Source organism: Saccopteryx leptura, chromosome 1 (genome assembly GCF_036850995.1).
Source record: "Saccopteryx leptura isolate mSacLep1 chromosome 1, mSacLep1_pri_phased_curated, whole genome shotgun sequence".
NCBI classification, from domain to species: Eukaryota; Metazoa; Chordata; class Mammalia; order Chiroptera; family Emballonuridae; genus Saccopteryx; species Saccopteryx leptura.
Window position 1 is genome coordinate 34,294,186 of NC_089503.1, and position 19,778 is coordinate 34,313,963.

Here is a 19,778-nt window from a genome sequence, read left to right on the forward strand (position 1 = left end):
AAAGTTAAGAAAGAGCATTTTTTACAATTAAGTTTTTGTGGTTTCATTTTAAGTAAAGAAAGTGCAGTTTTAGTTTTGTTTAAAGTAAAGAAAATGCAGTTTTAGTTTACATTTAGTGTTAAGAAAGTGCAGTTTTAGTTTATGTGTCTACAGTGCCTGCATCCCTTCCTCCCTCCCTCCTCCTTCGTTATTCACCTCCGTTAGCCGCACTCGTCTGTCTCCAAGGTAAGAATACAGTACTAAATAACACTTTTTTCTTTTATTTCATATATTTTGTTATACATTGGTAAAGTATACATGTGTATTTCTTAATTGAAAACATCTTTTTCATAATTTAGGATGGTTTGGGGATGTTTCACAGGGCTGGAACAGATTAAATCTATGTCAGTTATTTTAAATGGGAGAAACTTGTTTGATATACGAGTTGACTGACTTACGAGCTCGGTCACAGAATGAATTAAACTCGTATCTCAAGGTAACACTGTATATGAAATATATAATGTGGGATGCTAACCAGGGCTTTACACGTTGGCGGTACACACTATATGCTAGTTTCTTTCTCTTGGTATAGCTCCACCAAGGAAGGGAGATTGCATATATTAGATAAATATAACACAGAGTGAAGGAGCTTTGAACAGAGGATTATATAGAGGAGCAATAAACAAAGACCACCTTTCACTGTGTGGAAGGAAATGGGAAAGCTTCTTGGATGAGCTGTTGTTCGAGCTGAGCTTTAGAAGGTGAATAGAAAGGACCAGCTCCAGAGCACTCAGAGGTTCCAAAGCGCATAATGTATTTAGGAGACTAGAAATTGTTATTGGTAGAGGGAAGATGCCATAAGGTGGTAGGAGAAGAAGCAGAAAATGTGGCTGGGATGACCTATTCAGAATTTGGGACTTCATTTGTAATGTAATAAATAACCAGCATAATATTTTAAAATAGAAAAATTATATTCTTTTATTATTATTTTCTTCTTTTCCGAGTGAGAGAAGGGGAGATAGAGAGACAGACTCCAGCATGAGCTCTGACCGGGATCCACCTGGCAACCTCCATTTGGGGCTGATATTTTGCCCATTTGGGGCCATACTCTCAACTGAGCTATTTTTTAGCACCTGATGTGGAGGCTCCATGGAGCCATCTTCAGCACTCCTAGAGTGCTCTAACCAATCGAGCCGTGGTTGTGGGAGAGAAAGAGAGAGAAAGAGAAAGAAGGAGAAGGGAGAGGGGTGGAGAAGGGGGAGGGGTGGATCAGCACATGGTCAAACCTGGAACATCCACACACCAGGCAACACTCTACCACTGAACCAACTGGTCAGGGTCTATTTTCTCTTGTTTTGGAAAGATAATTTTGTGCTAGTGAGACCAGGTGATTAAAGGTAGGGTGATTAGTTAGGAATTTCTTAAAATATCAATAGCTACCATGTATTAATCATTAAATGTAGCATATTAATATAAGTATTAAAAATTTGTATTAATCATAAATTAAAATAAAATATTTGTGTTGATTATAAATATTAAGACACTGGGCTAGTTTTTGAAGATAAAGTCATTTGTTTCTTGAATAATATTTAATCTTCATAATAATATCTAGATTATTGACCATCTTAGCATCATTTTACAAATTAGGAGGTATAGGCTCAGAAAAGCTAAATTACTTGCCTAAGATCATGCAACCAATAAGAAACCAATGTAAAGATCTGAGCCATATTCTACATGACTCTAAGCAGTTCAGGTAAGAAATGATGAGGGTAAGAATTAGGACAGAAGCGGGATGGAATCTTTCCTTTTTTGTTGTTGAAATAAGATCTGGTTTTGTAGCTTCAGAATCATTCTTCCTTTCTCCCTTCAATTCATTATGTTGATCTTGAATGCCACAGAATTAAACTGTTGCTATTTAGGAAAAAAATCCTTAAGAACCACATGCACATATGTTATTTATATGCATACATATATAATGGTTACTAAGCATAAATCATAGATGTAATCATAAAGTAATTCAATTTTTGTTTTCTGCTGTTCCTTGATTCTTACCTGGGGAGCCAGGTTTCCTCCTGCCTCGGGTGCAAACCCATGTAGGTCCTACGCCTTCTCTAGCTATTTCAGGTCACACAATGCCATTTCAGTGCACGATACCATGGGAAGTCTCAAGTAACAGTGAAAAATTCTGGATTTGACTTCAAGGTGAGTCTTTGTCCCTAGTTCATATTGGCCTTGCTTTAGGAGTAATTATTTTTATCCACATTTCCTCATATCTAGAATTTCTCTTGTTCTCCCTCATCTCACCAACATTGTCTCCTCTGGGTCGGAGTGCCTGTGTCCCTATCACTGCCCTGTGATTTCATGTCAGTCTTTTAAAACATTTTCTTACATTCAGCTGGACAAATATATCTTAACTTTAAAAAAATTGTAATTTCCTAATTACCCTATCCCTGCCCTGTGATTTCATGTCAGTCTTTTAAAACATTTTCTTACATTCAGCTGGACAAAAATATCTTAACTTTAAAAAAATATATAATTTTCTAATTACTAGTGAGATAGCACATTGCATAAATTTATTGGCTAATCACGTTCCTTCTTCCATAAGTGTTTTTTTACAATTTCTTAATTAGTTGTTTTTTTTAAAAAAAAAATTTGTAATTCTTTATTTTGTCTAAAACGTCATTTGTGTAATATTTGGGAAATACTTTCTTTCAGTTTGCTATATGATTTTTGTCTTCACGTTGATGTTTCTTGTATGCATTTTTCTTTCTTGAGAGTTCCAAGTTTTCCTTTATCTTCTAGGTTTTGTGTCTGACCTAGGAAGGTCTTCTCTACTCCATGGTTATGAAATATTCTCTTAGAGTTTTTATTATAGGCTCATATCTTCTGCACTTATTTTAATGCCACAATCCACCTGGAGTTTATTTCTGTGTGTGGAGTGAGATGAGTGGGGGGTGGGGAGATGAGATCTAAACCCAGTGCTTTCAGAATGGAGGATAGTTTTCTGTGCTGTTTAGGAAATTAAAACATCGTTTCCTCATTGATATGAACTATCACTATATTAAAATAACATTATAGATACATGTTGTTGGACTCTATCTTATACTGTGGAAGAGTTTTTTATTCTTGTGCCAGTACCATGTTTTGTTACTACAACACAGTTTGCTTTGACATTTAGTAAGCTAGTAATAAGTCCTTTGTTCTTTGTTTTTTGGCTCTTTTATTTTCATCTCTCATGTTCTTGGCTATTCATGCTCCTTTTATCTTTTATGTAAATTTCAAATTAGCTTGTTATGGTTCATAAATGATCCAGTTGAAATTATGGTTCTAACTGTATTTTATTATAAATTAATTAATTGGAACAGAACCAGCATTTTTTTAACATTGAGCTTTTCCATCTAGATACATTGTTTAGGTCTTTTTATGTGCTTTAGTGAAGTTAATGTTTTTCATCTAAATCATTCATAGATGTTGCTAGATTTATTGACTCCTCTCTATTCCAAGTTTCTTTTTTTTTTTTTTAAATTACCTTATCTAATTGGAATTGCCAATCTTGTTTTGGCAAGAATTGACTCATTTCAGAGAAATTAATTTGTTTATTTTATTTATTTATTTATTTTTTTGTTAGGGGAGTGGAGGGGGAGATAGTGAGACAGACTCCTGCATGCACCCCAATCGGGATCTACCCAGCAACCCCATTTTAGGCTGATGCTGGAGTACCGAGCTATTTTTAGTGCCTCACACTGACACTTGGGCCAACGGATCCATCCTCAGCACCTGGAGCCATGCAAACCAATCAGCTGTGGGAGGGGAAGATGGAGAGAAGGGGGAGAGGGAGGGAGAGAGAAGCATATACCTCCTGTGTGCCCTGACCAGAAATTGAACCCAGGACATCCATATGCTGGCCAACACTCTACCCACTGAACCACCAGTCAGGCCCAGAGAAATTAATTTATTAGAGTTATATAAGAGTCTGTCATGCTGAACAATATAGTAATATTTTAAGTAGAAGAAAAAAATGCTAGATTTAGAATAAAAAATGAGAGTATGTCCTACTACTTATTATGTGTAAATCATTTGACTTTTCTTGTTCAGATACTCATCTGTAAAATGAGAGTTATAACTTTGACTTTACTCAGGGTCAATATGACTATCTAATGAGATGGTATTTGGAAATATTTACTATAGTAATGTAAGGGACTCTGAGTAGAATTCCTACTTTTCACTAAAATTCTTGGGAAAAAGGTAAGTAAATATTTTTTATGGAATTAAGAAGCTCTGCAAGATTCCCATGACTAAAGTAGTTTGCATACTACAATAACCTTTTAAGTTTAAAGCCAAATAAAAACTTGTTAGAAAACTTTTTAAGAGCCTATTGGAACCACTGCACAGGCATACTTTGAGAGCTTCAGGCTGTCTAATGGCTGTCATCTATGGATCATCTTCTAGATTTTAGTCACAGCACTAAGCACTTTACACATATTTAAATCTATATGTAGATATTATTATCTCCATTTTAACAATTCTTTCCTTCTTTCATTTCTCCTTTCAAACTTATTCAAGAGTTGCAAGAATAGTAAAAAGAATTTCTGCATCATATTAATTCAAATTTTCCAAAAGTTAACATTACCATATTTACCTTTTTATTTTTCCCTTCTCTTACATTTATAATTTTTATTATTGTATTATTATTTCTCTAACATTAGAGAATGAATCAAAGATATGAGGCCTTATTATTCTTTTAAATACTTCAAGGTCCCTCTACTATAAAATCATCGGACAATTATTAGAACCAAATAATATTGATACAATATAATACTACCATTTTAATGTGGACCACACATTTAAAATTTTTTAATTACTCCTGTAATGTCTTTGCAAACAATATTCTTTCCTTTTTCTCCAGGATCCAACCTAGAATCACTTGTTGTATTTAGCTGTCATTTTTTTTTTTTAGTCTCCTTCAATCTGGAAGGCTTACTCATTTTTTCCCTGTCATGACTTTGACATTTTTGAGAAGTGCAGGCAAATTACTTTGTAGAACGTCCTTCAATTTGGGTTATCTGATATTTTTCTCATGTTTAGGTAAATGTTATGCACTTTTTTCCCTTTGACAAGAATAGTGCAAAGTGATGCTGTTTTCATATAAGAAAGTACATGGTGTCTGTTTGAACTATCACTGTTGATATTGTTTTTTTATCATTTAGTTAAGATAGTATATATATGATTTTCCTACATTGAAGTCCACTTCTAAGTATTTTACATTTATTAATAAATAAGTAATTATATTAATAAAATTAATAAGCATTTTATAGTGAACTACTTTGAGACTATGTAAGTATACTGTTCCTCAACAAACTTTTACTGACCAGTTTCAATATTCATTGATGATTTTTATCTGTACCAGTTATTACTATTATGGTGGCTTTCTAATTCCATTATTCCATCTCCATTATTACTTGGCATTCTGCTGAAAGGTAGAGCTTTACATTTACCTCCATCTGTTCATTTATATTAGTATGGACTCAAGAATTACCCTTTATGCAAACTGTTGCCATAGTCATCTATTTGATGCTCAAATTGCCCATATTTGGTCAGTTGAACCCACTTAGACTTTTGTGTCCTTTTGATGTGAATTATGATTTTTAAAGCACATTTTCTTTTTCTCTCTTTTTCTTTTTTGACAGAGACAGAAAGAGAGTCAGGGAGAGGGACAGACAGGGACAGAAAGACAGGAATAGAGAGAGATGAGAAGCATCAATTCTTCGTTGTGGCACCTTAGTTGTTCACTGATTGCTTTTTCATATGTGCTTTGACTGGGGGTGGGGCTACAGCAGAGCGAGTGACCCCTTGCTCAAGCCAGCAACCTTGCTCTCAAGCCAGAGACCTTAGGTTTCAAGCCAACGACCTTTGGGCTCAAGCCAGCAACCATGGAGTTTTATGTCTATGATCCCGCGCTCAGGCCAGTGACCTCGTGCTCGAGGTGCTGAACCTGTGCTCAAGTCAGCCACCTCGGGGTTTCAAACCTGGGTCTTCTGCGTCCCAATCTGACACTCCATTCACTGTGCCACTGCCTGGTCAGGCTAAAGCACATTTTCTTTGTGGCACAAAATATTCTAGCTTAAGCTGTATTTTCTCTATTTATCTGAAATCATCTTCTTTGGATGGCTTTGAAATCAACCAGTATTTCTAGAGTTTTTAGTTCCTTTTAGTGGATAATGCCACTCAGCTGTGAGAGGTCAGCAGCCAGTGCTTTTGGTAATTAGGATAAGGAATGACTTTCTCCTGAAGGGAACATGGTGATCCATGGTGTTCCCTAATATAGTATAGTATAGTAAAATCTTCCTCTTTGTATACTGTGATTTTTTTTGTCTTAAAACTATTTTGAAAGTGCTGCCCATCTTGTTTTGTCTCATATATTTTTCTTATGGTTTTAATTTTTTCTGTGTTTTTTCAAGTGTCTTTGATGAAAAACATATTGTTGGATTAAAAACATCTTTTAGCCCTGGCCGGTTGGCTTAGCAGTAGAGCATTGGCCTGGCATGTGGATGTCCCAGATTTGATTCCTGGCCAGGGCACACCAGAGAAGCGACTACCTAATCATTCAAGAGGTTCATAGCAAAGTCACTTGAATCTATTCATTATGATACTGGTACTGAAATAGCCAAACAGATCAGTGAAATGGAATAGAGAATTAAGAAATAAAACCTACTGTGTAAAAGAATTTATTATGTAACAAAAATAGTAGTTCAATTCCAAAGTAAAAGGATGAATTATTTATTAAATGATGGTGACAAAACTGGTACTCCTTCTGGAAAAATAAAAATAGAAACCTGCCTGTCCTGATCATATACCATCTACAAAATAATACATTATAGATGGATACATAGCTTAAATTTTTTAAAGAATAAGATCTTCACAATGAACCTAGGAGACTGCATGTACAACCTGCACTGAAAACCCAAAAGTTAGAAAATAAAAATCATAGCAACCAAGCTATCTTAGCACCCGAGGTGAGGCCATGGAGGCATCCTCAGTGCCTGGGGCCAACTTGCTCTAACCATTTAAGCCATGGCTGCAGGAGGGGAAGAGAGAGAAAGAGAGAGTGAGAAAGGGGCAGGGGAGGGGTGGACAATTCTGTACCAAGGATGAGACACATTTCCAGGGTCTGCAATGCCGTTACAACTCACTATTTCAATCAGAAATACTTGCTGAACCCCCTTTTGTGTGTGTGTGCACGCCAAAGTGTTAAAGGTAAAAATTGCCAAGTATCAGCATTTGATTTGTCATCTTGTTTGGTTAGTCTATTAGATAAATAAATTGTACCTTTTCTTTTCTTTTTAAGTACCAGATTGTTTTTTAAAAAATTGATTTAAAATGCTACGTAATTAGCGGTTGTTGCTAAGGGAAAGCAAATGACCTCCTAGATTGTCTTACTTAAGAGGTTTTCCACTTGGATCCTAGTTCAGTTTGCTCAGCAGATAGTTCTAGCGGAGAACAGCTTGGTGATAACGTCAGCTGCGGGCCTCTTCAAACTTGAGATTCTTTGGTTCCTGAGAAACAGGAACCAAATGCTTTCAGTTGTTTCCAAAAAAAAGAAAAAGAAAAAAGAAAGTGTGTGTGTGGGGGGGACTTTTCCAGAGATCATATTAAATGCTAGCTTTCACGAGCGTTTCATTTTAATTCTGGTTGAATCCAATATTTCAAAGATGCTGCCTAAAATTTGAAAGCTGATTGTACAGAGGAAAAGCAGAAACCACTAAATAAGTTTTCTTTTCATGTGCATGTTTATATTCATTTCATCCTTTTCCCATCTGGATCTGCCCTGCCCCTGGTCCAAGAATTAAGTCTCTCTATGTTTGGTTTAACTCAAAACAACTAGAACTGCAATTTTGCCCGAGTGTATTAAAAAGGAAATGCTGTAATTTATGTTTTAACATGAAACTGCCTATCTATGTGCATTGTGTCTTCTGTACCCTGCTTTCCCATCACCAGTTAAAGAAGTAAGTCTCTTTGTGTATGACTTAACCCAAAACAACTCGGGCAGTAAGATCTGTAATTCTGCATGAATGTGGTAAAAGGGAAACCTTGTGATTTATGTCTTTAAATATGTAATGAACATTAAGCAGCTCGGTCGGCACTCGGAGACTTCTTGGAGAAAAACCATAACAATACTTGGGTTCATCAGACATCATTGACTGATATTTTCCATATGTCTTCCAGAGAATGTAAAGTTTAGCTTAGGCCCACTGCTTACATTATGCATAAATAAGCCAAAAGAAGCCTTTTTGCACTTATTGTAAACATTTTCTCATTATATTGATTTCAGCAACTTGAGAGCATTTATAACTAGCATCTTTCTTGACCACATCATGGGATGACCTTTGAATGTGCCACTTTCTCCAAAAATAAAAGGAAGAGAGAAAAAATTCCTTTCTTCTACCAACCAAATATAAAATTTGGATCATTTTCAGAAGAAAAAAAAACTGTACCCAAAAGTGATACTTTGCTTGCGGATTCAGCAAACAATTCATTGAGTGTCCCCTGGGTCCCTTATGTGCTGTGTACTATGAATATCACAATGCTCAGGAGGAAAAAACATGGAAAATTAATTATGCAGAAAACTCTTTGATTACAGTTATGATAAGTACTTTCAAGGAAAAGTTCAGTTTATAAGGAGAGTGTGTAGTGGGCAAGACACTGAGGAAGGGAAGGACAGATGGATCTAGCCGTTGGTCCCTAATAACATAGAGCAGCGTAGGACCTTCTTTTCCATCTTTTTTCATTACTAGTGTACAAAGGAAGACAAGGAAAGCCTTGAGCAAGGAGCGTGAAGCAAATGCAGACAACGTGTGGCTATTAAAAGTCCCAGAGGCCTTTTAACTAGACTGCAATGCTCCTTTTAGACCATGTGATCAGAAAACTGTTTCTTAAAGTGTGGTCCATGGACCACCTACAGCCACATCCCTGGGATGCTTGTGAAATATCAAGATTCCTAGATGTAGGCCCGCTGAATCCAAATGACAGTGTATTAAAGTCACTTTCAAAACAAAATACCCAGTTATCTTTACTCATTCTATAACACTGGGGAACAAAATTTTTGTTGCATGCACAAAAACACTTGTTCTTACCTGATTCGAGTGTGCTGATCTCAAATCTGACATTAGTTTTTCTCTGTAAGCTACAGCTTTTTTTGCAATTCAAGATTTTAGGTTTTCGGCCTGACCTGTGGTGGCGCAGTGGATAAAGCGTCAACCTGGAAATGCTGAGGTTGCTGGTTCGAAACCCTGGGCTTGCCTGGTCAAGGCACATATGGGAGTTGATGCTTCCAGCTCCTCCCCCCTTCTCTCTGTCTCTCTCTCCTCTCTCTCTGTCTCTCTCACTCTCCTCTCTAAAAATGAATAAATAAAATAAAATAAAAAAGATTTTAGGTTTTCATCTTATTGTAAAATTTTCAACATTTAGTTTAACATAATGAAATAGAATGTCTTCTTGGGCATCATCTTTGTGAAAAATATAATTTATATAATGCAGTAAATTTACTAATACAATAAAAGATATTGCATCAGAATTTGTATAAATAGAACATATTAAAACACTTATTTTAATCATAAAATTTGCACAAATCATTTAAATTCTATTCAGGTAAAAATTTATGTTTGTAGCTCTTGCGTTTCTGTAATTGTTGAGGACAATCTCGTTTGATGCTCCAGCAGTAGTCTGCTCATCACTAACAGCTCCAAGATTTTTGGGAAACTTATCAAGGTGACTGTTCAGGAAGTGAATCTTAATGCTCATGTCACGGAAAGCCGACAGCATCCTTTGAACCAGAAGTTCATAATTTTTTGCTTTTCTGTTGCCAAGGAAGTTCTTTGTAACTGCCACAAAAGACTGCCATGCTGCTTTCTCCTCCTTATTCATCTTTCTGGCAAATTCTTCATCACATATGAGGGTTTGAATTTGAGGTCCATCGAATACACCTGCTTTTATCTTCTCGAAAGACAAGGCAGGAAAAGCAGAAATATTGATAATATGTTGAAAGCATTCACTTTCTCTATTCAAAGCCTGAACAAACTGCTTCATTAAGCCAAGTTTGATGTGAAGTGGGGGAAAAATGATTCTGTCTTGATTAACTACAGGTTCATTCACAATATTTTGTATCCCTACTTCCAGATCTTCACATTTTGGCCACTCCTTCTGTGTCCAGTGTTTCTCCCGAGCTTAGCTATCCCACAAACACAGAAAGCAAGGATACTTTGTGAAAACTCTCTGTTGTCCTAGAAGGAAATTTACCTTTTTAAGATCCACACAAATGATCCAGTTATGCTTCTCATACTTCAGAAAGTCGAGGACAATTTTTATGTCATTCCTACTAAGTCATTCAATTCAGGTTGGCTAAACTGCTGAGGGGTTAATGACTGCTTGACATCAGAAGAAGACCCTTCAGATTCTACAACCATTTCCTCATGCATCTTATCAAAATACACTTGATCACTATGTTCACTTTCTTTGTCCTTAGAAGAAATAAAACCATTGAAAACTGGAACTGGGAGTATCTCAGAGTGTGGGATAGGTTATATTGCTGAAGGAATATTAGGATATGCGATCATATGCCATTTTTTCTTGTCAATGACCTTTGTATGGATCAGACAGAAATAACAGTCACTGCTGTGGTCCTTAGGTTCACTCCAAACCATGGGAATACCAAAAAGCATTCCTTTGCGTTTTCCTTTTGTCCAGTCATGAAGCATTTCCTCACAATTATGACACACAATATGAGGAGCCCAATTCTTGTCCTGATCACCAAGGGGAACTTGAAAATAGGCAATATATGCACATGTCACAAATGATGAAATATTGCACCTTTGATGTTGAAGTGTGTAACAGCCACATATATAACAGAAGGTGTCAGAACTATTCTTACATTTACACCTACTCAAAGAAGCCATGATTCAATCTTAAAACAATATAAGAGGGTGTTTTATCAGATAATAATTTTTTACATTTAGAAACAACTACAATTATGTAAAAGTGATGTTTGTAAAACATTATTTGCCTTGTGGTTATGTTCAATCCAAAAGTCGTTGCCCTTTAACTCCAATTTAAAAACCAATGCATCCCATTAACTGTAACAAAAAAATTAAAATTGCATAAAAACTAGAGCATGCACCAAAAAACAGATTTCAGATTTGGAATCAGTGATGCAGAAATATATAGAAACAGTTCTACAACCTCATGCAACAGAAAATGAAAGAAAAATTGTTCCCCAGTGATTTGAGAACTTTTGCGCTGATTTAGATTTTCATGTTTATTAGACATCCAAAGGACTTTTGTGCCCTTTTCTTTTTCCCTGAATCAATTCTGGGATCTCTTTACAGGGAAATCAAAGTACAGCCATTGGTCAGAAATTTGGAAGCAGCCGGGAGCCACACATAATTCTGCATGAAATTAGAATCCTCACAGTGTGGAAAAGTAGAAACAAAGAGAACTGTACTGAAAACTAAAACTCATGTTTGCATTTTGGCTCTGTCACTCACTCTACATGGCCATGGGAAGTAACCTCTCCTCTCTCATTCTGTTTGCTTGTTCATAAAAGGATATGCATTTTCTAAACTTCAGAGTACCACCTTCAAAATAGTATCACCTGTACTATAGAAACATTTTTCTTTCAACAGTTACTTAAGTTTAATGTGGAAAGAATCTTTATATCATTAGCACCAATGAAAACCAAACCATCACTTAATATAAATAGAAAGTCATAAATATAAAATATATAAAAATTAAAAAGTTTATCCCTGATACTCCAAAATTCAATTCCTTGTATATTGCGTTCTGTATTTTGTCTTTTTTCTTTTCATTTTACAATCTTGGAAATTTCTATTTTTATTTTCTCAAGCTCAGAAATTCTTTCATTAGCTATATTTACTCTACCAATGAGCCCATCAGAGACATTATTCATTTCTGTTATAGTGTTTTTGATCTCTTGAATTTATTTTTGATTCTTTCTTAGAATTCTCATCTCTCTGCTCATATTATCCAGCTGTTCTTGCATGTTGTCTACTTTTTTCATTAAAGCCCTTAGCTATGAATCACAGTGGGTTTTTTTTTGTGTGTGTGTGTATGTGTATGTGTTTTTCTGAAGTTAGAAATAGGGAGGCAGTCAGACAGACTCCTGCATGCGCCTGACCGGGATCCACCCGGCATGCCCACCAGGGGGCGATGCTCTGCCCATCTGGGGCGTTGCTCTTTTGCAGCCAGAGCCATTCTAGCGCCTGAGGCAGAGACCATGGAGCCATCCTCAGCACCCAGGCCAACTTTGCTCCAATGGAGCCTTGGCTGAGGGAGGGGAAGAGAGAGACAGAGAAAAAGGAGAGGGAGAGGGGTGGAGAAGCAGATGGGTGCTTCTCCTGTGTGCCCTGGCCGGGAATCAAACCCAGGACTTCCACACGCCAAGCTGATATTCTACTGCTGAGCCAACCGTCCAGGGCTGAATCACAGTTTTTATAAAAAATTATTATTATCATTCTTTAAATTTATTGGTCTGATAATTCCAACATACCTGCCTTATCTGGCTGGTTCTGAAGCTAGTTCAGGCCCTTCAAACTGTTTTTTGTCTTTTAGTATGCCTTGTAATTTCTTTGTTAAAATGTGGGCATGTTGCATTAGGTAAATAGGTCTTTAATGATGTAGTGGTAAGATGTGGGAGGAAGGGGGAGTATTCTCTGGTGCTATGATGAAGTCTCAGTCTTACAGTGAACCTGTGTCTCTGGGCTGTGAACTTGCCCAGAGCATCTCAGTTTCACCCCCTTAGGTGAGAAAGGGTGGCTGGAGGGGTTTGGAGTTGGGTATTTTTCTACTTCCAGGCAGGATAGCCTCTGATAAAATAGTTTCTGCTGGGAACAGGCCTTAATAAAAACAGAATAATCTGGCGCATTTCAAATGGTCTCTCTTCCCCTTCCCTTGCTGGAAACGCAAGAGATTTTTCCTCTGATATTCACTATGAGGACTTGTTAGAGTTCCTGGAGATAAAACACAAAAATGTGAAGGCCTCCCTGAAACAGGCCCCCTGGACTTTTAATCTTTTAGGCTCACCCACACTGAGCCATTAGCGATTTGTCAGTTATTGATCAGGTTTCCCTACCTGGTGCTGGTTCCTATGGAGATTTCTGCTCTGGGAAGTTGTGATTCTCTGTGTTTGCCTGTTTGTCTCTAGAGTTTGGGGGTGGCGCTTTGCCCTGAGAGCTCACTTGTCTGATGAATCTGAGAAGAGTTACTGACTTTGCAGTTTGTTCAGTGTTTTACTTGTTCTCAGGATGGATTGAAGACTTTGAAGCTCCTTACATTGAAGGTCTGCAAACCAAAGGTTTCTTGCTAAAGGATAAAGACTACCTCCTCAGCTTGAGGGTGTATCCTGACTCCTCTAAGTTAAGCACACAAATCCATTTCCTATAACCATAATTTGTTTATAAGAGCGTATTTGATACAATGCTGGTTGAGGAGGCGTTAGAGAAAGCCATAGGGTTTAAAAGAAGGTTTCTCTGCTTTTAAGAAAGACACAAGAAAGGTAAGTCTTTATTTTATCTGTTTTATCAGTTTGAGAATAAAGCACTTACATAAAGGAAGACAGACCCAAGAACCCTATGGGGATGTGGCACTGGGGACATACAATGTGAGGAGATGGCATGTATTCTGGACTTTGTTTTGCAAGAGAAAAGATTTCCTTATTGTTAGATTCAGAGTTTCTGTTAATGGAAGCCAAAAATATCATTATCGTATATCACCTCTCATCAAACAACTCAAAAGTCACTTCCCTGAGCCCCACTCGCCCGAGATTAGTCCTGTCTTCTTATTTGGTGATCTTGCAGCTTCTTGGACTTTTCAACGGTTAAATTTACCACAGTTAGCAATTTATTGCTGTAATCATTCTATCCGTGCCCGATATTCCTACCAGACCATTAGTGTTACGAAGTCCCTCAAGTCTGCCTCCCACTCCGGAGTCCTGAACAGTGTCTGGCACATGGCAGGTATGCATGGGTATTGCTAGAATGAATGGATAAATATAAAAATGCATATGTAAGGCTCATGGAAAGCCTGAGGAAAGGGTGCTTAAGCCTGGGAGTACCAGGGAAGGATTCACAGGGGAGATGAAACTTAAGCTGAATATTGAAGGAAGAGAAGGAGTTTTCCAGGCAGCTGGAAAAATATATGCGGAGACCCAGAGGTATGCTCTAAGCCATTTAGTCCAACCAAATCTCATTTTTATTGCAAGAGCTTACAGTTCAAATTTACTCTTAAATGATATATATTTTTTTGAGGATGACAGAAAGGGGTATTTTTATTTATAAAATGTCTCCTGTTTCTTAGTTTAAATTCCTGGGAAGAACAATGGTCCTCAGGGTCATTCAGTTTTTCCATAGAATTCCATCTGTTGCATAAAGTCACTCTACCTACCTAACAGATATTTATTTATTCACTGTTAAACTGGTCAGCCAAGGGGAGAAATAGAGACCAATGAAGATAACTTGTGACATGTCATTCTGGTGACCTGTGGAGTTCTTCCAATTAAACAGCCAAGAAGTTAAAATGCTCCAAAGCAAATCAGAGAAATGGAACAGACAGTGAGTCCACACTGCCAAATAGGGGTAAATTCTAATCCAAGTTACATCAGATCTATTACGAGTTTAGGAGAAAGTCAAATCTTTAGACTATTATATCCAGGAAACCTAATCGTGCTTAGTCCCCACCAGCTGTCGTAGCCCATAATATGTCATGTACTATACAACACTCCAGAAACTGTTGCAACTGTATCCAATCCCTCTGTCATTCCTTTCCAGGGCAGAAATCATTTTCAACAGAGAAGGAAACAGTCAGTCCATGGGGTGCTGGCTTGGGATGCTGTCTTCTAATGACAAAATATTATACAATGTATGAGAGGTCTAGCTGATTTTGAATGTAAGCCACTGCTGATTCTTTATGTATAGAGTGTAACTGATTCCGCAAAATAGGCCAATATAATTAGCTTATCACCATACCATGAAGCTTATAACCTTGGTCACAATCAGAAAGTGTCTCCAGGAAAGCAATTAATGATTTCATCCATCTACACACTTTCCAACCAGACATCTCTAATCCAGGTCTTTGTCCTGGAGTGTATATATATCCAACTGCCAAATGAAATAGCTCAGAGGCAATGCAAGTTCAGTCTATTCAAAACTGGATTCGTTTTGTTGCCCACAGGCTTGCGTCTGCTATTGTGGTTTCTTTCCTTGGGCATGGAATCATCGTTAATTTTTCCTAACTAGGAACCTGGGAAACATCCTAGACATCTCTCTTCTTCACGTGCAATGGGTCATCAGGTCTTCCAGATTTAGCTTTCAAAATATCTCTCCATTCCCTTTCCCAGCATTCTAAATTCAATCTTCTTAATTCTTTACCTGGCTTTCTGCAGTAGATTTATAACCTCATAAGTGGATTTATGGCCTCTAGTCTTTCTCATTTATAATTCCCTCCACAATAATGTAGCCAGATGGATCTTTTAAAAATGAATATCTGATCAAGGCGCTTTCTTGCTTGAAAACTTTTAAATGGCTCCTCATTGCTTTCAAGATTAAATATCAACTCTTTAGTGCAACACGCATTTCAACATTTCACGACTTGGCTCCCACCTCTGTCTCCAGCTCTGTGTATCTCAGCTTACCTTAATCCACTCTCTCGCCCTGCAACCTCTGTTGTTACAGCTAATAATATTAACATCTATTGAGCACTTACCCTAAGTTGAGAACAACACAAAAGGCTTTAAATTAATATTTTTTAAAGCTCTCTGATGATATGTATCATCTGGGAAGCTTGCTAAAAATACAATTCCTGATTCCTCTTCCAGATCCATTGAATCATTATGTTCAGGGAATGGGCCTGGGAAGTTGTAATGAAAAGAAACACACAAACAAAAACATCACGGTGACTCTTGTTATTTGAGAAGTTTGCTTCAACAATGCTTTACATAAAGTTTTCATCTAATTCTCATAAAGTTTAATGAGATAAGAATGGTTATCAGTCTCGTTTACAGATAGAAAAACTGAGGCTTAAGGGGACAGGTAATTTATCCAAAGACAGATAGTTAACTGATTGTCGTTATTATGACTTGAACCTAGGTATCCAGTTCCAGAATTTATGCCACTGTTAAAGTCTACTCTCTCACTTGTGTGTCAACATTTGTGCTGTGTTAACTCAATTCTCTGTGCCTCTTCTACCCTTTGATTTGGAAAGCCATTTTTTCATCTTTTCTGGGAAAACTATTATTATAAACCTTTATTCAACTCAGTTTTCAGTATCCTCCCCAGTCTGGCTTGGCTGTTTTCCTATGAACTCTTCTGTTGATATAACTTATTATCTGTATCCTTATCTGTTTCCCTACCAGACTATAAGCAGGCACATCTGAAGTCTTTCTGTGTCCTTGGTCTAGCAGAGTACCTGACATATGCCAGGTGTGATAAATATCTGCTGAATGAATAAAAAAGTATAATAAGTCACTTTAGCTTGGGGTCACTAAGTATTTGGGGTTTAGATGCTGTGAATTGGTGGGGCTAGAGTCACTCCAGAAAAGGGTTTGTTTCTAGTTATTGAATGGTGCCTCTTAGAACAAATCTCTATTGGGTTTGGAGTCATAATTTATGTTTGAAGGAAATGTTGAGATCACCAGATCCATGAGGTCTGGAAATTTAGGTAATAGAATTCTTTTACAAAAGTGAATAAAATAAATCTCTGAAACTATGGAACCTTTTCTCAGGCATGCTAAAGGTGGTCATGTGCAGTCATGAAAAATGAGACCCTATAGACAATGAAGCAAAAACATGTTTTTTTTTTTTTTTTTTATGAGATAAGTTTTATTTGAAACAAAAGCTTTATTTGAAGCAAAACCTTTCTTTAAAAAAGGTGTTATTTGGAGAAAGGCTTTATTTGATACAAAACTATTTGTAGGCATTCTGGAGACTCATATATGGGTAAAAGAAATTAGATCATACATGTGCTAGAACAGAAGGAATGCTTTGTTTGGAAGAGAGAACCCTGCTATGAACATCTAAAGAGTTGGCATTAGAGATGATTACAAAGAAAAGCAACCTCTTATGAGAAAGGTGACACATTCAATGTTAAAGAAGTTAATACGTAAATGACATGGATTGTGGTCTGTGAAGGCAAAATCCTTACCATGCCTTACCATATACCCTCATTGGAATCTTACTGAAATTACAGATGGAAGATTCAGTTTCTATTCTGGACACTCTGCCTTAAGATGCGAAGCCTTGACATTACCACATCCCAATCGGCATAAGCTCCTTCTAGGTGGCGGGATATCTCCGTTCCTGCTTCGTAGCTACATCGGCCATGAAGTAAGCGCCAGTTATCAAAAGTAATCACATCGCCTGGATAAAAGATTTTGTTCCATATGAATAATAATGTTTTTAATATTTGAAGATCTACAAAATGCAAAATATCCTTGCTGCTTAGTTCACATCAAGATACAGCATGCTGATTTCTTTACACAAAACCTGTACATTCTCTTTTCACACAAATCAGGTCACTGGGTGCAGACAGCTCTAGACACTTTGACATTTAAACTGCATAGCGTGGCAGGCTCTTGTAGACACTTTTATAGTTCTTACTTAAACTATAATCTCTGTGTAAAACTTTTTAATTGTTCTTCCAGATTGTTACCTACCTCTTACCTGGAAATGTTTATTTCCAGTTTAATGGCATCAAATAATTATAAAGATAGTGATGTTCTGAGTTTGTCTTCTCTGTTTTTTGTATTTGATGCCCATTATTTCTAAGCCTTATAAAATTCTAAGAAGAGAGTCATCTCATCTTTTCATACATACAAAAAACAGGCTCCAAGAAATTGAGGAATTTACCCGAAGCTATGGTGCCGTTAAATGGTAAAGCGTGGATTCCAACTCCTATATATTTTGTATTTTTTTCCCATGGTATTTCCATTTTACATATTACTGCTCTTAAAATCAGGCTGGCATGACTGTATAACTGTGGGTTTATGGAGATTTCTAGCATTACTTTATTACACCGTGATCAATTCAAAAACAATCACAAGTGAAAAGAATCTTCCACTTAGTCAAATCACTGGCAGAGGGAAATTATGCTTTTTATTTTAAATGTCAAAAGCTTCCATTTTGATGTCACTTGACTGAGTCAAGAAGGTCCAGGAGAAACACAATGCTTTCTGCTCCTTTATTTCAACTAGCTGCAATACTTCAGACACCGCTTTAGTTCAGGTAGCTCTGCAGTCTGCCAGATCAGATAAGCTTCATGACTAAACATTACTCTACAGTATAGAGTGAGAATCATGAGGGGAATTTTATTTGTTTACCAGGATAGAAGAATTAAGTACAAGCCTCAGTTTATATGGATTGGCTATCAGGATAGAAAATATAAGTCATCAATCTTGATATCAGACATGTGATTTCATTTGGCCAACAGCTTGTCTTTCAAGTATCTTTTAGGTAGGAGGTTATTAGATCTTGGTGTGCTTTACAAATACCTAGGAATTTGTTAAAAATGAATATTTTAAAGTCTGGAGAGTCAACACAGCAGGAGTGGGGGCTGGGAGACTGCTCTTTAAGCACGTTGGCTGCTCACCAAGATTCTACTGTAAGGGTTCCACATTCCATGCTTGAGAAAACTCTTATGTATTGCTCTTAATGGTTAAGGTTGAAGAAAATACATCCTTTCAGTTGTTTGAGAAAACATGTTCACTGACCTGGATTCATCTTAAAAGTAAACTTGGATTCTTTAGAGTTCATGAGGTCAACAAACTCCTTCAGAGCAGCATAAAAAGGCTGAACTTTCTCAACAGGTACATCGAATATCGTGTCTCTTGTTGCATTATTGAAGTTGATGCGAACCACTTGGCCTTTATCATCTAATCTATATTTTAAAAGAGAAAAAGTAAAATATATAAATCATCACAAAGTATCTATTTACATTTCTAAGGGTCTATTTGCCTTGGAAGATATTTCTGAAATACGGTATTAAAGAAGCCAAACACATGTACGGAAGATATTAATGTTGTCTGTGGTACAATGTGTTTATTTCTTTTTCCATTTATTCATTTAGTAGGTAGTTTTAAAATCTTACCTCCTAAGTGCCAGAATGCTTCAAATTAATTTAAAATAAACATCACTGAAGACCCCAGTTAAAAATGTTTAGAAAAAAATGCATTTATTTTTCATTCCTTAAAATACAGTGGCACCTCGACACATGAGTTTATTCATTTCATGACTGAGCTCGTGACTCAATTTGCTCGTGTGTCAAATTGAATTTCCCCATTTAAATTAATGGGAATGCAATTAATCTGTTCCAGCCTCCAAAAACCACATGAATTTTTTGTTTTACATACTTTTAAATAAGAAAATGTACTTATAAATAACAAATACATACATATATATATGCACATAATAAGAGAGAATGTAAAGAAATAAACTAGTTTATGAACTGTACAGTATTTACCTTCAAGGTCAGGCAAAGATGCTGGAGAGGGAGAGGATACATTAGCATAACAATGGCCCTTCCCAAGCAGGAAGGTAATTAGCAATTTCACAGACAGCTGCCCAGTATCATTTTTAACAATAAAAGTGAGCAAACTCAAAAAACACAAATTTTACAAACTCATTTGACCAACACTCATGATTCAAATATCCGCTCCTGACTTAAAGCAAAAAATCTCATGAGTGACTGCTCATCTCTCAAATTGCTCATGATTTAAAGTGCTCATGTGTCAAGGTACCATT

The 19,778-nt window shown here is 36.7% G+C and overlaps 1 protein-coding gene across 3 annotated transcripts in view; it reads right to left on the bottom strand.

Annotated features, from left to right (window-relative positions):
• Positions 1 to 16,832: 16,832 nt before the first annotated feature.
• BBOX1 (gamma-butyrobetaine hydroxylase 1) overlaps positions 16,833 to 19,778 on the bottom strand; it is a 64,210-nt gene continuing 61,264 nt past the window's right edge. For all 3 annotated transcript variants that reach the window (XM_066360550.1, XM_066360549.1, XM_066360548.1), the window contains 2 exons: positions 18,749 to 18,915; positions 16,833 to 17,399 (listed from right to left, as the gene is read on the bottom strand). In XM_066360550.1, the coding sequence (XP_066216647.1) occupies positions 17,239 to 17,399; positions 18,749 to 18,915 (328 nt within the window). In that variant the 3' untranslated portion in view covers positions 16,833 to 17,238. The remainder of the gene's footprint in view (positions 17,400 to 18,748; positions 18,916 to 19,778) is intronic.